Here is a 13,391-nt window from a genome sequence, read left to right as displayed (position 1 = left end):
AAATTTAAAAAATCAAAGTGACCAAAATGCATACTTTTTTTAGAAAATAATAAATAAATTTGATCCCAACAACTTTTGTTCCTTGTGAGATATAGGGAAAGATTTAAGAAAAGGGTATGCTAATCGGACGGCCAATAAAATTAATGTGGGACCCAACTATAAGTTTTTTTTGATAGAATGAACGGTCAAGATGGAATGATTATTGATTAAAGAAAAAAAAGTATAAATAAGTGATGGAAAACTAGAAAAAGCACTAAAAACAGTGAAAGTCATGTTACTTAATGGAGCCAATTGCCATGACTTTCGGACTCTAATTAGACCCATCAACACTCTCTCACTACCCAAATAATAAAATTATTAAAAAGCCCAATCAATACGTGAAATCCAACTAATTCTTGATATGCTTAGCCGTCCATCTTGAAACACTTTTTCCATCATCAATAATGTTATTCTCTCTCTCTCTCTCTCTCTCTCTCTCTCTCTCTCTCTTCTTTTTATGTTATTTTTATTTTTATTTTTTATTTTTTTCAATTAGTTTTAATGTTGTGAAGAGAAGGAAAAAAAAGCTTAATCCAATGGGTATAGTGCTCATTAGTGGTTGCATTTTGATATGAAGGATCCACCAATTGTTTTATGAGGAAGGTGAACATCATGCCACATGGCACCAATGGGACACATATACATCAAATATCCATTTTGGAGTATGTATAGCAAATCTTACCTCTTTATCTACTTATTTATGATGAAAAGTTTAAAAATAGATTATTTTTATTTTTTCATGGATACTACTTGTTGAGATTTAAAAATATATATATAATAAATTTTAGAGTTTTAAAAAAATTATGTTGATTTTCCTTTTAGTAATATAGACTGTGCAAAAACATAAAAATAAACGATACACAGCATGCATTTCGTGTAAAAGAGATGATAATATTATTTTTTTAATCATATAACAAACAAAATATTGATAAAAATAGGATAATTGTTGTTTGAATTAAAATTTTAAAGAAGCCCAATGTAATTGTCAAAACTATGAAACTTATTATATTTTTTTTAAGCATCAATTTACCCTTATAATTACTAAACTCACCTTAAATGGGTAAATATTATATAAACAATTTTTGTTGTATATTTTTTTTAATCAAAGTATTTAAACGGTAGGTATAAATGAGCTGCACATCAATTTATAATATATATTTTTTTTAAATAGATTTACTCAATTGAATGTGAGCATGGAATTAGTACTTTCTTTTTTCTTTCTAGACTTGATGTTAATGTTTGGATTTTATTGTACGCAATGCTGATTTTTCTTTTGATAATTTTCTCTTAGCAAACATATATTAAAAATAAAAACAAATTGGTCATCATTGGTCACTGCACATCACCACAGTAGAATTTTGGCTACAAATCCAAGGTAAACTTTTTTTATTTTTTTATTTTTATTTTGTTTTATGTTTTATTTTTATATTTTAAAATTAGATCCAATGTAGCTGTGACAAGTAGTGACAACACCACATTGTAACTCTAGATCAGTTCTTTTTACAAAGACCTCAACTCATATAATAAATAAATATATTAATCAACATCATGTTATCACATACACAAGAATATAAATACTTTTTATTATCACAAACTAAACAAAAATTTATAGACAGAGAAATAAAAGTAAAAGTCAAGAAATCTCCTTTGTTTCTTTCTCCTAACTTGTTTTTTCAGATTTTGTTTGTTTTTCAAAATCACAATTTTTTGCAAGCAAAAAAAATATATAGATATCTAGCAGAAAAAGTCTATAGTCAACAGGATATATGCAATAATATTCCTCCACCCCCCAAGTTCATCATATTTATGTTAGAAATATTAAAAAAATAATAATAATTTTTTTTTACTAGTACAATAAAAAGGGATTGAATAACATCAAAATAAAGCAAAAGAAAGCTGAAACATTTACTTCATGTACAATACAACAACAAGAGGTCATATACAAACACAACCCCCTTCCCATTTCACCTTCCTCTCCCAACCATTTATTAGATTCCTCCAATGGTCTTCTCCTTTTCCCATTGATTGTACAGTTTCCCAGCTGAGATTACCCATCTCAATCCCTTCATTTCTTCTTGATTTTTGCTTTCTTCAGTGGTTTTTCTCAGACTTTAATACACAAACTCCTCTGGGTCTTTCTGGGTTTTTTTTTGGTTTTGGTTTTTGTTTTTGTTTTTGCTTTTTTTTCTGCACAACTCTCTCTGGGCTTCTTGCAGAAAAGCTTCTCATACCCTGTAGTATATATGCCATAAAAGGGTTGTAGAGACTAATCATAATTTTCTATTTTCTCAAATTTTTGGGTTAACTTTTTCTCAAGAAATTAGCTTTACTTTGTTTTTAATTTTTAATTTTAAAAAAAAAAATTTCCTTGCAATTTTCTCGTTTGAAACTAAAGGGAAGGAGAGAAATAGATACATGGGCAAGCAAGGACCTTGCTATCACTGTGGTGTCACAAGTGAGTTTTTGTTCCTTAAACAAATTTTTTTGCCATAAATTATAAATATTCAAGAAAAATGGATCCTTTTGTGCTCTTTAATTCTAAAATTTTCATAATTTTTTGATTTGCTGCAAATGGTTTTGTGTGCATAGATTAATTTGTTCAGTGATGGAAGAGAATACCCATTTACTGGTTTAACTTTAAAAGGAGCTGATTACCTGGACAAAAAAAAAAAAAGAAGGGAATAATATGTGTGCTGTTATGTATGTAATTCTGTTTGTATTCGGTTCTAATAGAACTATAGGTGCCCTTGAATCTTTGAATATGAATACTGATTTGAGTATTGAGTTCGTTTCTGGAATTGGGTTTTTTTTCTTTTGAATTCTTTTTTTCTCTCAGCTTTTCGTATTCCTGTTTGGTTGTTAAGAATTTTCTTTTGACTCTCTTGCCCCATATGCAACCAGTGAAATTTGGGTTGGAGTCTTTTCTGGACTGAGCAATTTCAGAGTTTATATTTGGTTCTCTTTGCTTTTCCCTTGCCTTGCAGGTGCTTCTGTTGAAAATGAACCCTACTACTGAGTCAAACCATAATTTCCTTTTTCTTATCCTCTTTTCTAAATTCTTGATTCAATTGGCAAAATGTACTTTTTGAAACACTCACGTTTTGATTCCTTTTTGTGTCAAATCTAGTTCTTTCTGGTTTTCTGGGTATGTGTCCATTGTGCTACACTCCTGGAAAGACTTACTGACAAACAATGAATTAACTTAACCAACAAAACTGTCTGCTTTCAAATCATATTCTTCAATATCTGCTTACTAAGATTGTTCTCTACAGCCTTCTGCCTTTAAACTATTCAATTTAATGTCTATTTTAGGAATCATTTGTGTCTTGATACATCTTGAATTTAGCTATGAACAACATTCATGTATTTATGTCATTGCTTTCTTCATCCTAGTGGCATTTGATTTGTTATTACACAGCATAGTGAGTAGTGCATTGTCTGGGAGTTCGCTTTTCAAAGCTTTTATCTTCAACAATCTATTCATTTGTCTTTGGTTGTGCTTAGACATCAACAACTGCACTCCCCCATTTGGGTTTGGCTATGCAATTCATTTCTGCTGCAACTTGAAACGGTCATTAATTCCAACATTATATTTTGTTGGTCCATTAACTCGTTATGGAAATGGTAGTGTGGTATGGACAAGTATTAAGTTCTCGTTCAGTCAACAATGGCGGGGTGCCTTCTAGCCTGCCCTCACCAATAGCTCAAAAGTTAGAACGGCACCAAGAGTCGAGAATGCTGAATGATTTTTGTGATCTAGGAGACGCCCTATGTGATTTGTGCAACATATTTACTTCCAAGGACCTTGCCAATTTTGCTTTTAGCACAAATGGTGCTGCACTCTCAATCTTAGGACAGCCATTCGAGTCTTGGGCTCTCGGCTGATATACTGAAAGTAGGAAACTCTTATTCATTTTCTAGAAACATCATTGCTCTATTGTCTCTTCAGCTAAGAATTACATCATTGCCTTCAACCAAAGAATCAGTGCCTTCTTTGACAGATAGCTTAATCTTTTCATTCCATCAAAGGGCATTGACTACAAGTTTGTTGTTTTTTAGGTTCAGCTGAAGATTTCTTGTACCTTTACTTGTCCTAAATTGTTCACATCAAATAAGACTGCATTAATAAACTTATGTTGTATCAGTTACCAAAATGAATGAAATAGTACTAGTGATTAGTAGCTATCAGTTTCTCATTTTAGACGAGGTATTTGCAACCCTAGCAAATCCTTTCAAGTAGTTAGTACTGTATAATTCTGAAAGTAAGTTCTTTTTTGTTCTAACCAATGAGAGTCTTCTAATCTAGTACTTCCTTTAGCTATGAAATCGTCTTGTCGCAATGGGGACTGTACATTACCATAATAACGACTTTGTTAAGGCATGCATATATGAATTTAGTATTTTTACTTCCCATTTTCAAACTTCACTCTTCTTGAAGATCACCAACATGGCACTTCTTTTTTACCTACATTCTTGTCATGCTTATATGTGTTTTTGACTGAACTTCAAATGATGTTTTGGATGAGTAGTTCCCACATTTTTTTTTCATGCTTATCTATTTGTATCATTTAGCCATTCTTGTCCCTCGATTGATTATTCTCTATCATTGCTGACAATTAAGTGGTACTACAGGCACTCCTCTTTGGCGTAATGGGCCACCAGAGAAGCCAATACTGTGCAACGCTTGTGGATCACGGTGGAGAACAAAAGGAACACTGGTAAACTACACCCCTCTACATGCTAGGGCAGAACCTGATGAATTTGAGGATTACAGGGTCTCGAGGGTGAAGAGCATATCTATTAAGAACAAAGAAGCAAAGTTGCTAAAAAGAAAGCAAAATCACGACAATGCAGTAGTTGGATGGGTTGCTCCTGATTATAACCAGGGTTCAAGGAAGGGTCTAGATGAAGATACTAGTAATAGGTCAAGTTCTGGCTCCGCCATATCCAACTCTGAGAGCTGTGTGCAGTTTGGCAGTTTAGATGCAAGTGATATGACAGGTTGGTCAGTCACTATGTCTGCATGCTTTATATGAGTAGTGTTGATACTTCTATTAAACCCCAGAATACTTTTTTTCTTTTTTTCATCATTGTTGATTGAAAAATAAACAAAGAGCAAGAATTACACTATATGTAGCTATTTTATTGAATGCAATGACAAACGATCACATTCCTATTCAAATGGGACAAGCTTGCCAACATATGTATACTATGTTTGATATTTATGGAATGTGTGTTGGGAAAATGAATCTAATACACTTAACAGTAAAATTTTGTTGGCAGGAGTGGTATAGTGGTTTTGTTACTTGAAAAATCTTTAATTCTTTCTTCGGTTGTTATTTGTCTTACCACAAAGTCAACTTCATGCTTGTTTCTTTGTATTCGGTTACACTATTTCATTAATCATCTGTAGTGCTAATTATGCTCACAAATAGTCCCGATGCGGTCCAATGGCATTGCTGCACGTGTTCTCGAATGAAATAAATGGAGCAGAAACATGGCTTTTATCTTGGACTTACTCGCAACTAAGCTGTTTCGCAAATTTGGCGTTTTCTTTATTTCTTTCTTCTTCTTCTTCTTCTTTTTTTTTTTTTTTTCTCGCTATGCAATTTGATTTTTATTCTCCCAGTTTATAAATTGCTCAAGTATTTTCAGTTCCCAAGCTGTTTTGATGTGCTTGCACTAGTATAGTTGTTTGTTTTGCTAACTTCAGGAAGTGCTTTCTCATTGATCATCCTTTCAGGTCCAGCCCAGTCGATTGTGTGGGATACAATGGTACCTTCAAGGAAGAGGACCTGTGTTAATCGTCCAAAACAATCTCCGGTGGAGAAGCTTACTAAAGATTTATATACGATCCTACATGAACAACAGTCCTCACACTTCTCTGGATCGTCTGAAGAGGATTTGCTTTTTGAGAGCGACACACCAATGGTCTCTGTTGAGATAGGACATGGAAGTGTTCTTATTCGACATCCAAGCTCCATAGCTCGAGAAGAGGAATCTGAAGCAAGCTCTCTTTCGGTTGATAACAAACCACACCGATTAAATGAGGCTTATTCTCATTTGACTGCCCTTCCTGTACATATTTATAACAAGTGTGCTGACTTTCCAAGTCCAGGGATTGAAAAAAACAAGAGGCCTGCTGGACAAGGGATGCAACAAGAGCAAATCAAAAGGTATGGGTGATCTCAATTTCGATGACATACAAATCTAAATCCCCATTTAATATGCAATTAATGGTGCTAGTTGCTCTAGAGTGATGCATGAAGTGAAGGTCTTTGAAACAATGATCTTCAATAAATCTGGGATGCATTACAATTAAGAACATCGACAATTGTGTTCTTGTCCAACAGGGATGTAAGGTCTTCAATATAGCTTGAAAGGAATGAATATTCTAGATTATCTTGTTCGCTAGGGACACTCCAGAATCTGTTTTGATGTGAGTCATGGTGTCCTCATAAGACAGTATCCTCAGGTTAGAGTAACCGCTTTACATGGGGTAATAGTTACAGAAGAAATCAAATAAACTTTTGGCTAGGGGCAATTAGTAATTCACATGGGTACATCAGTCTTGAGAAACCTCTATTCAGCAGTTTGAGGAGAAATGGGAAATCTTTTGCTTCACTAGTTAAATTTGTATTTGACTATTTATTCATTTTGTTGTTGGAATTGTAGGGACAAGGCTCAGCATGAAAAACTGCAGATTCTGGGGAATCATAATTCACCTCTTCGTTATATAGATCTCAAAGTAAGTTACACATCTATACATTTTTCTCTGATGTATGCTTAGAAGTTAACTACATCAAATATGTTATCATCTAATGTTGCATTAAAGGGCTTCATTTGGGCTCAATTATTAGGTTATTGAGATAAAGATCTCCACGTCCATGGAATGATCCTCACTTATTTCCGAGTTATCCCATTTGAGTGCGCAAAATGTGCATGTTCTTTTATGAAGATCAAATTTTCATGATTATTGCAAGAGTACCCGAGTTACTTCTTATATTCTTTGATCTCTAGGCAACAGCTGAGCACTTTACTTTTTTTCTAATTCTTCCCCTGAAATTCAATCCTAAATTAGAAGTTTGGAGAGAAGATCTAGAATCAATAGGGTTTATGATAAGTTGGACTAAATTGAATATATGGAATCAATAGGGTTTCGATCAAAGCCCTCTTGGGCTCCGTTGATTTCATTTCTTCGCATTAGTGTTTCTTTTTTATTCTTGTGCTCTTATTAGGGTTTCATTTTTTGGATCGTGGTATCCACGACGACAACGACAACGACAGCGACAGCGACGACTGTGTTTCTGCAATTTCTCTCTTTAGGTTTCCTATTTTTCTTTGTCAATTGTGTGGGTTTTGTCTATTTTTGTCAACTGTGTCTACTTTTTCCTGATTGTAGTACTTTTTTCCCTCACTGTCCGTAATTTTTATTTTTTATTTGCAAATTCTTTCTTGTTGGTATAGAATAATCCTGGAATTCAATTTTGTTGCTGCTCTCAGAATAAATTGTTTAGAGTGATCTTCATCACTATCCATATTTGGTGCAGGATGTTCTCAACTTTGATGAATTCGCAAGTCACCTGACGAATGAAGAGCAGCAGCAGTTGCTGAAATATCTTCCTTCTATTGATATTGACAGGTTGGTTCTTCATTTTCCGCATTGACTTAATTGTGTTTTACTAATAAAAATTTCTTACTAGTGATGCAAGGATATGATTCATATCCTTCATGGAAATTTCATAAATCAATATTTTATGTTTAAATCTGTATGGGAATGAATTTACCCATTTTCTTATAAATACACAAATCAATAACATAACATTCCTTATATGTAGATGAAAACAAAAACAAATCTTGAATGTTTCAAAAATAATCTTATAAACGCAATGTAAGCCAATGCAAATTTTTTTCTTCCTTTTCAATCTCAATGTTGTCCATCTCTAAATGGGAAGAATACGTTATGGTATTGATTTCCCGTTCTTTTTCTTCTTTTAGTGCTTCTGATATCCCTATCTTCTTCAAGTGCCTTGCTATCTGAGCTCAGATCAAGATCAATATGCACTCAGTGCTGATCAAAGGTGTCTGGAGCTAATTGATCCACACTGACGGTGGTTTTGTTGTTGCATTACAGCCTTAAAAGCATGTTTGCTAGCCCTCAATTCGACGAAAACCTGTCCTCCTTCCAGAAGCTGCTCGGAGAAGGGGTTTTTGACTTGTCTTTCTCTGGGGTGAAAGCTGAAGACTGTAAGATATTGAAGAGGCTGGCATTGTGCAATTTGTCAAAATCGAAGTGGGTGGAACAATATAATCTGCTCAAGGTTGGAATTAATTTTGAAGAGGATGCATGTTATCTCATGAAAAGTCATCGTTTATCATTGTAAATGAATGTACAGAACTGTAGTAATACTAAATTCTGTTTTGGCTGTAGGATGTAAAATGTAAAAGTAGCAACAGAGGGCCTGTAGTTCCTGGACCTAATGCCATTGCATCTGCAAATCCAGCACATGTAAAGCGATCACATGATGGCTCATTTCAAAATTATCCAGGTTGGCCAATTTGTTTCTGTCAGTTTAAATTGTTGGATGGTTTAGAGTTTGTTTTCACAACTTTGTGTTAAAAAAGAAATGCATCATAGGGTTGAACAAAAATGTGTTATGAAGTTGAATAATTAGACTTTATGTTGTTTAAATGAAAAAACAAGGCATAGACTATCTACTAAGACATTCCATACCCATATCCATGGTTTTCCTTGTTTGACATAACCATTGTTGTTTAAATGAGAAAACAAGGCATAGACTTCTACTGTGAAGCCAAGACATTCCATACCCATATCCATGGTTTTCCTTGTTTGACATAACCATTCATTGATATTTGAGAGTCCATGTAAGATAAGTTCATATGAACATATTATCAAAAGGAGGTAAACTACTCTCATTCCAACCTTGGTTGCAATTTTTGTTTCCAAAATTGAATGGTTATCTATTTCGACAATTGTTTGCACTATGTTTCTACAAGCATCTTTTGTTGCATCACATTTAAACTTCTTTTGTATTCATCTTAATAAGGTGGTTATAAGTTTTTTGTTTTTTCCTCCACTCAATTCGTGGTCATGCACCAAGTACTACCAAAAAAAGTCACCCTATTTTGCTCTATCATGTCCTTTTTCTCCTTGTTTTTTCTTTTTTTCTTTTAAGAATTCAATGACATTCTTTATTATGGTTGTTGGTGATACTTATCTATTCCTTTCAAATCCTGGAGAATCAGATTATGGGCATCTGTGCAATTAGCATGGTGGCAGCTGTAGTACACTTGTCGATCCCGACTTACATCCTCACTAAGTAAATAGAAAAAATAAAAAGATAAAAAAATTCAAACTCTATTGAGATTCATGTTACATGGAATCTTCAAAAATCAAACAGCCGTATCGGACACTTTACACTTGGATAAGGGTGTGAGATATGTCTTGATAATTCCCATCGGACACTTCTTAACATTGTCTTTATATATATATATATATATATATTTGTTGCATAATTGTTATAAAATGAATAAAATGTCTTTTTGACACAATGTTACATAAAACCCCATTTTATCCCAAAAATAAAATAAACATATGAAAATACGATTATTTTTTTTATCAATCCGCTTACCCTTGAATTAGAGGTTTGATGGGCCCAACCTCTAGATACACTTCCGCACCCTACATTGGTACTCGAGTCCTTGTAACATAGATTGAGATTTGAGTTGAATTTAAAAGGTAAAAGATAAAAGATAATGTGAATCGCTAAATCCCATAAGCTGTTGAAACATCTATTATGTAGAATGAACAAAGCAAGCAACTTTTTGACTTGTCACCTCTACTTTTGAGTCTTTGATATGATATCTGTTTGCTTTTACTGTTTATATTGAATAAAATTTGTTGGGCTTTCAGGAGCAAAGACAACAATGAAGAGCCCCAAAAGGGTTATGAAAAGTAGCTATGAACACAAAGAACTTGTTGACAATGATGTCTCTTGTTTTAGTCCAAGAAGCCTGTTTGCCTTGCCTCCCGATAGTAGCTCCCTTATGCTAGACTCTTTGCAGTTTATGGGTGAGAGTTCCGATCAAGATCTGCTGCTGGATGTGCCGTCCAACAGTTCCTTCCCACAGGCGGAGCTCCTTCTCCCGACTTCCAGTTTTGGCGCCCAAGCGAGCACTAGTAGTAGCTCAATACACCCACAACTTATCCGACCCTAAGTGCTTTATCAAGACACTACTTTTAACTAGGCTACTTAGGTTACTTTCTGTTAAAAATGCGTGTTGGAATAGACTTATTTTGCACGCCAAAAACTTACAAAAGTCATATGTGAATGAAGGTTTGATGTTGCCTTTTCTTTTCTTGGCCTATGTTAAAACTTGAAAATGCCAAGGGGATTGAGTGTGGGTGGGCTTTTTGTATAGGTTGACACAAGAAGGTTGTAATATATAAGTTTCAAAATGCACAAGAGGTGGTAAGTGAAGAGTTTTTGGATAAATCTACACTTCTGTTGGCAACATTTTGTGGTGATAAAATTTACTCTCCTCTTTTGTTTCTCCCCAAATTTAAACTTGTGGGATGCATGTAAAGGAAGGCTAAATTAATCTCAAGAGGTTAGCTTGGTGGCAGGGTTTGGATTTTGGGGGTGTGTTCCCTCCAAAGTTGAAGATCGAAACCTCTTAGGTATCGAATTGGGAGAAAATTCTTGATTTAAGCATGGTGCACTTGTGGAAAATTCTTTGCCATCCGGACACTCCGGTGTCAATCCAAAAAAAAATGGAAAGGAAGGCAAAATCTATTTCATACTTTCTGTTTTCTTTTCTTGGTACAATACTCCAACAAGAGAAACTCCTCTTAGTTATATATATATATATATATATATATATATTATTAAAGTGTTTATCATTAAGCATGCATAACCACTTTAAATTTTGTTAAATAATAATGTTTTTAGGGCACTTGTTATCTAGACTTCAAAAATATATTGACACAGACATGGAGAAGCATGCACAATGATGTTTATTTTATTTTATTTTATTAATTATCGTTAAAGTGAATGGGTAACTAAAACATATTGAGTTAGGTGTTTCAAGAAGTTGCTAAGCTAATTTGATGTACAACACATTATTGCTTTCGAATGTCTTAAGCATGTTTTGAATAGAGATTTAGGATATGACTATTTTATTTTGGGATAAAAGTACTTCATTCTATATTTAATTCGCATTTTGTGATTTGAAATAAATTTATTCTTGGAATACTTTAATCACATGTGCACGATATTTTGTCCGGTGAGGACAATTTATGCCAGGATAAGTCTTTCATCGGAAATAAATAAATAAATAAATAATACACATGATAACTAATTCCACCTTTATTTTAGCTAGAAACCAAAAATCAAGAATTTCTTTTTCCTTCTCTCCCCTATCCACATACAAAAATCAAGAATCACAATAAATCATCATTTCGCTGGCTTTAAAAGGTTCTCTGAACCAAGTACTTCTTTTTCCTTCTCTCCCCTTCTCTGACGTCTATTTTCCTTTTTATCTTCTCATTTGTTCTTTTGCTGAGAAAAGATGTGGAAAGTAGATGCTGGGCTGCCAACCATAAATTGATAATTTTTTTTAGAAGGCCTGAGCTGATGAGCTTGGTTGACCCGGGTTTGGTGTTTTTTTTGGAACTATTTGTCCCATTCTCACCTATTGTTCGGCCTTTGAACACAAGTCATACAAAGAAGACCTGCATACAACTCTGGACATATCTGTAGATTCCAGTTAAAATTGCTCTAGAGCTAAAAGCTGTTTGTCCCTACTATAACTCCATACCAATTCCGATTTGGCATCTAAGCTGGTATTAAAAGCCTGGGTTATTCGTTCTTAGCTATGCATTAAATAATAATGCAATGCACAACAGTAATCGGTCAATTGTAAAGATTTGCATTTCATTTACCTCTATGGAGCCTTGCCAAAGGCGTGCCTCAATTTCCCTGATGATCCTAAACTTGATCAGAATCACTGCTGATATCCAATGTCTAAAATCCTTGCAGAAACAAACAACTACAAAAAAGTGTCAAGAGGTCCTCTTTTTTTTTCTTTTTTCTTTTTTTGATAACTCGGTATCCGGCCCATTAGGCCGACTAATGACGGAGACCAATCCCACTGTCCACTTTCGGGGGTCTCAATTAAAGCCAAGGCGAAGCCCTGTATGGACTGGCCTCAAGAAATTGTTTGCACCTATTTTCGAACCTCAGGCTTTAGAGGGAGCATACCCCAAGCCCCCAAGCCTTCACCATTAGGCCAATCCCTTGAGGTCCTCTGGGCGCTATGATAGATTGAAGGTTGTGCTTCTCAATTTGGTCCAAGTGTGTATTGGCAGCAGTGATGGAGGTAATAGCATATGAAGATATACTGTTCTACCGATCAGGGCAGGGCATCACTGCATTGGTAGTATAGGTTACTTGGTCAACTGCCTGGATGTAATCTCATTGGTTGCCTGATCAGATTATGTGAACTTTGTAAGCAACAACTTGGCTCAATTATCTCACAACAGGTCGGATTCTGCGTATTCCCACAATTGGTTTTCTGTGTTAGCTATGCATTAGATTAGATCAACACGTGATTGCCAAATGGGGTTTTGAAATTCTATTTTTCATGACAAGAGGCCCAATTGACATGGTTCCATCGTGATAAATAGTTCTGATGACAGTTCTTTAGTTTTCATCTATTGCAAGACTACTATATCTAGCATAGGAGGGGGTATTTTGTGTAATGGTTACACATGTAACTTTTTCCTAAAATAAAGCTCCTGGTGTGTATCGTTGTTTACCTCTACACACTACTACATAACCTAAGAGTTGTGCTGTTCAAGCATTTTGCTCTTGACATTATCTGCATATGACCCTTTTACCTAGGTGCTCAATTTGTATGGACTTTTAGTTTAATGTTTCTATTCAATGAACATGGTTATTGGCAAGACCTAGTCGGGGGTATGATAGGGTGTTGTTATGTGAGAATAGGGGGTTTCATTACCTGACTCTCTAATCATGGATACAGCTTTTGACTTTATCATGCGGATTCGAACTTTCCGGAACGTGGGAAGGATCCCCTTGCAAACAAGGAAGCAAACCACCCCTTGTAGACAGGTAAACTAGCTAGCCCCGATCGAGTGGGACACTGACTATGAATCCTGACTTTTAAGCCAGTCCTATTGAAGGTAACCAACGGAGGTAAGGAAGCAGCCAGCAGAGATAAAAGTAAGAATAACGAGTGCTCGGAGCAGCAGGCAAGTGCTTGGTAGGCCAACAGCCCAGTGAACCGGGCGGGGCACTTGACGAAAG

The 13,391-nt window shown here is 34.8% G+C and overlaps 1 protein-coding gene across 1 annotated transcript; it reads left to right on the top strand.

Moving 5' to 3' along the window:
- The first annotated feature begins 1,622 nt into the window (after window positions 1-1,622).
- LOC114311037 (GATA transcription factor 26) lies at window positions 1,623-10,556 on the top strand. The gene is made up of 8 exons (XM_082902241.1): window positions 1,623-2,494; window positions 4,672-5,040; window positions 5,783-6,215; window positions 6,715-6,787; window positions 7,590-7,681; window positions 8,174-8,360; window positions 8,471-8,588; window positions 9,974-10,556. The coding sequence occupies exons 1-8, from the start codon at window positions 2,455-2,457 to the stop codon at window positions 10,276-10,278; spliced, it is 1,617 nt and encodes a 538-aa protein (XP_082758367.1). The 5' UTR covers window positions 1,623-2,454; the 3' UTR covers window positions 10,279-10,556.
- The last annotated feature ends 2,835 nt before the right edge of the window (window positions 10,557-13,391 follow it).

Source organism: Camellia sinensis, chromosome 13 (assembly GCF_055761805.1).
Source record: "Camellia sinensis isolate YWXY chromosome 13, ASM5576180v1, whole genome shotgun sequence".
NCBI lineage: Eukaryota > Viridiplantae > Streptophyta > Magnoliopsida > Ericales > Theaceae > Camellia > Camellia sinensis.
Note: the sequence above shows the minus strand (reverse complement) of the source record. Positions and strands in the feature narration are given on the sequence as shown.

Excerpts from the sequence above, each read along its gene's own strand:
- LOC114311037 (XM_082902241.1), top strand. The coding sequence starts at position 2,455 with ATGGGCAAGCAAGGACCTTGCTATCACTGTGGTGTCACAA. Across the intron at positions 6,216-6,714 it reads CAACAAGAGCAAATCAAAAG|GGACAAGGCTCAGCATGAAA; the intron begins GTATGGGTGATC and ends TTGGAATTGTAG. Across the intron at positions 6,788-7,589 it reads TTCGTTATATAGATCTCAAA|GATGTTCTCAACTTTGATGA; the intron begins GTAAGTTACACA and ends TATTTGGTGCAG.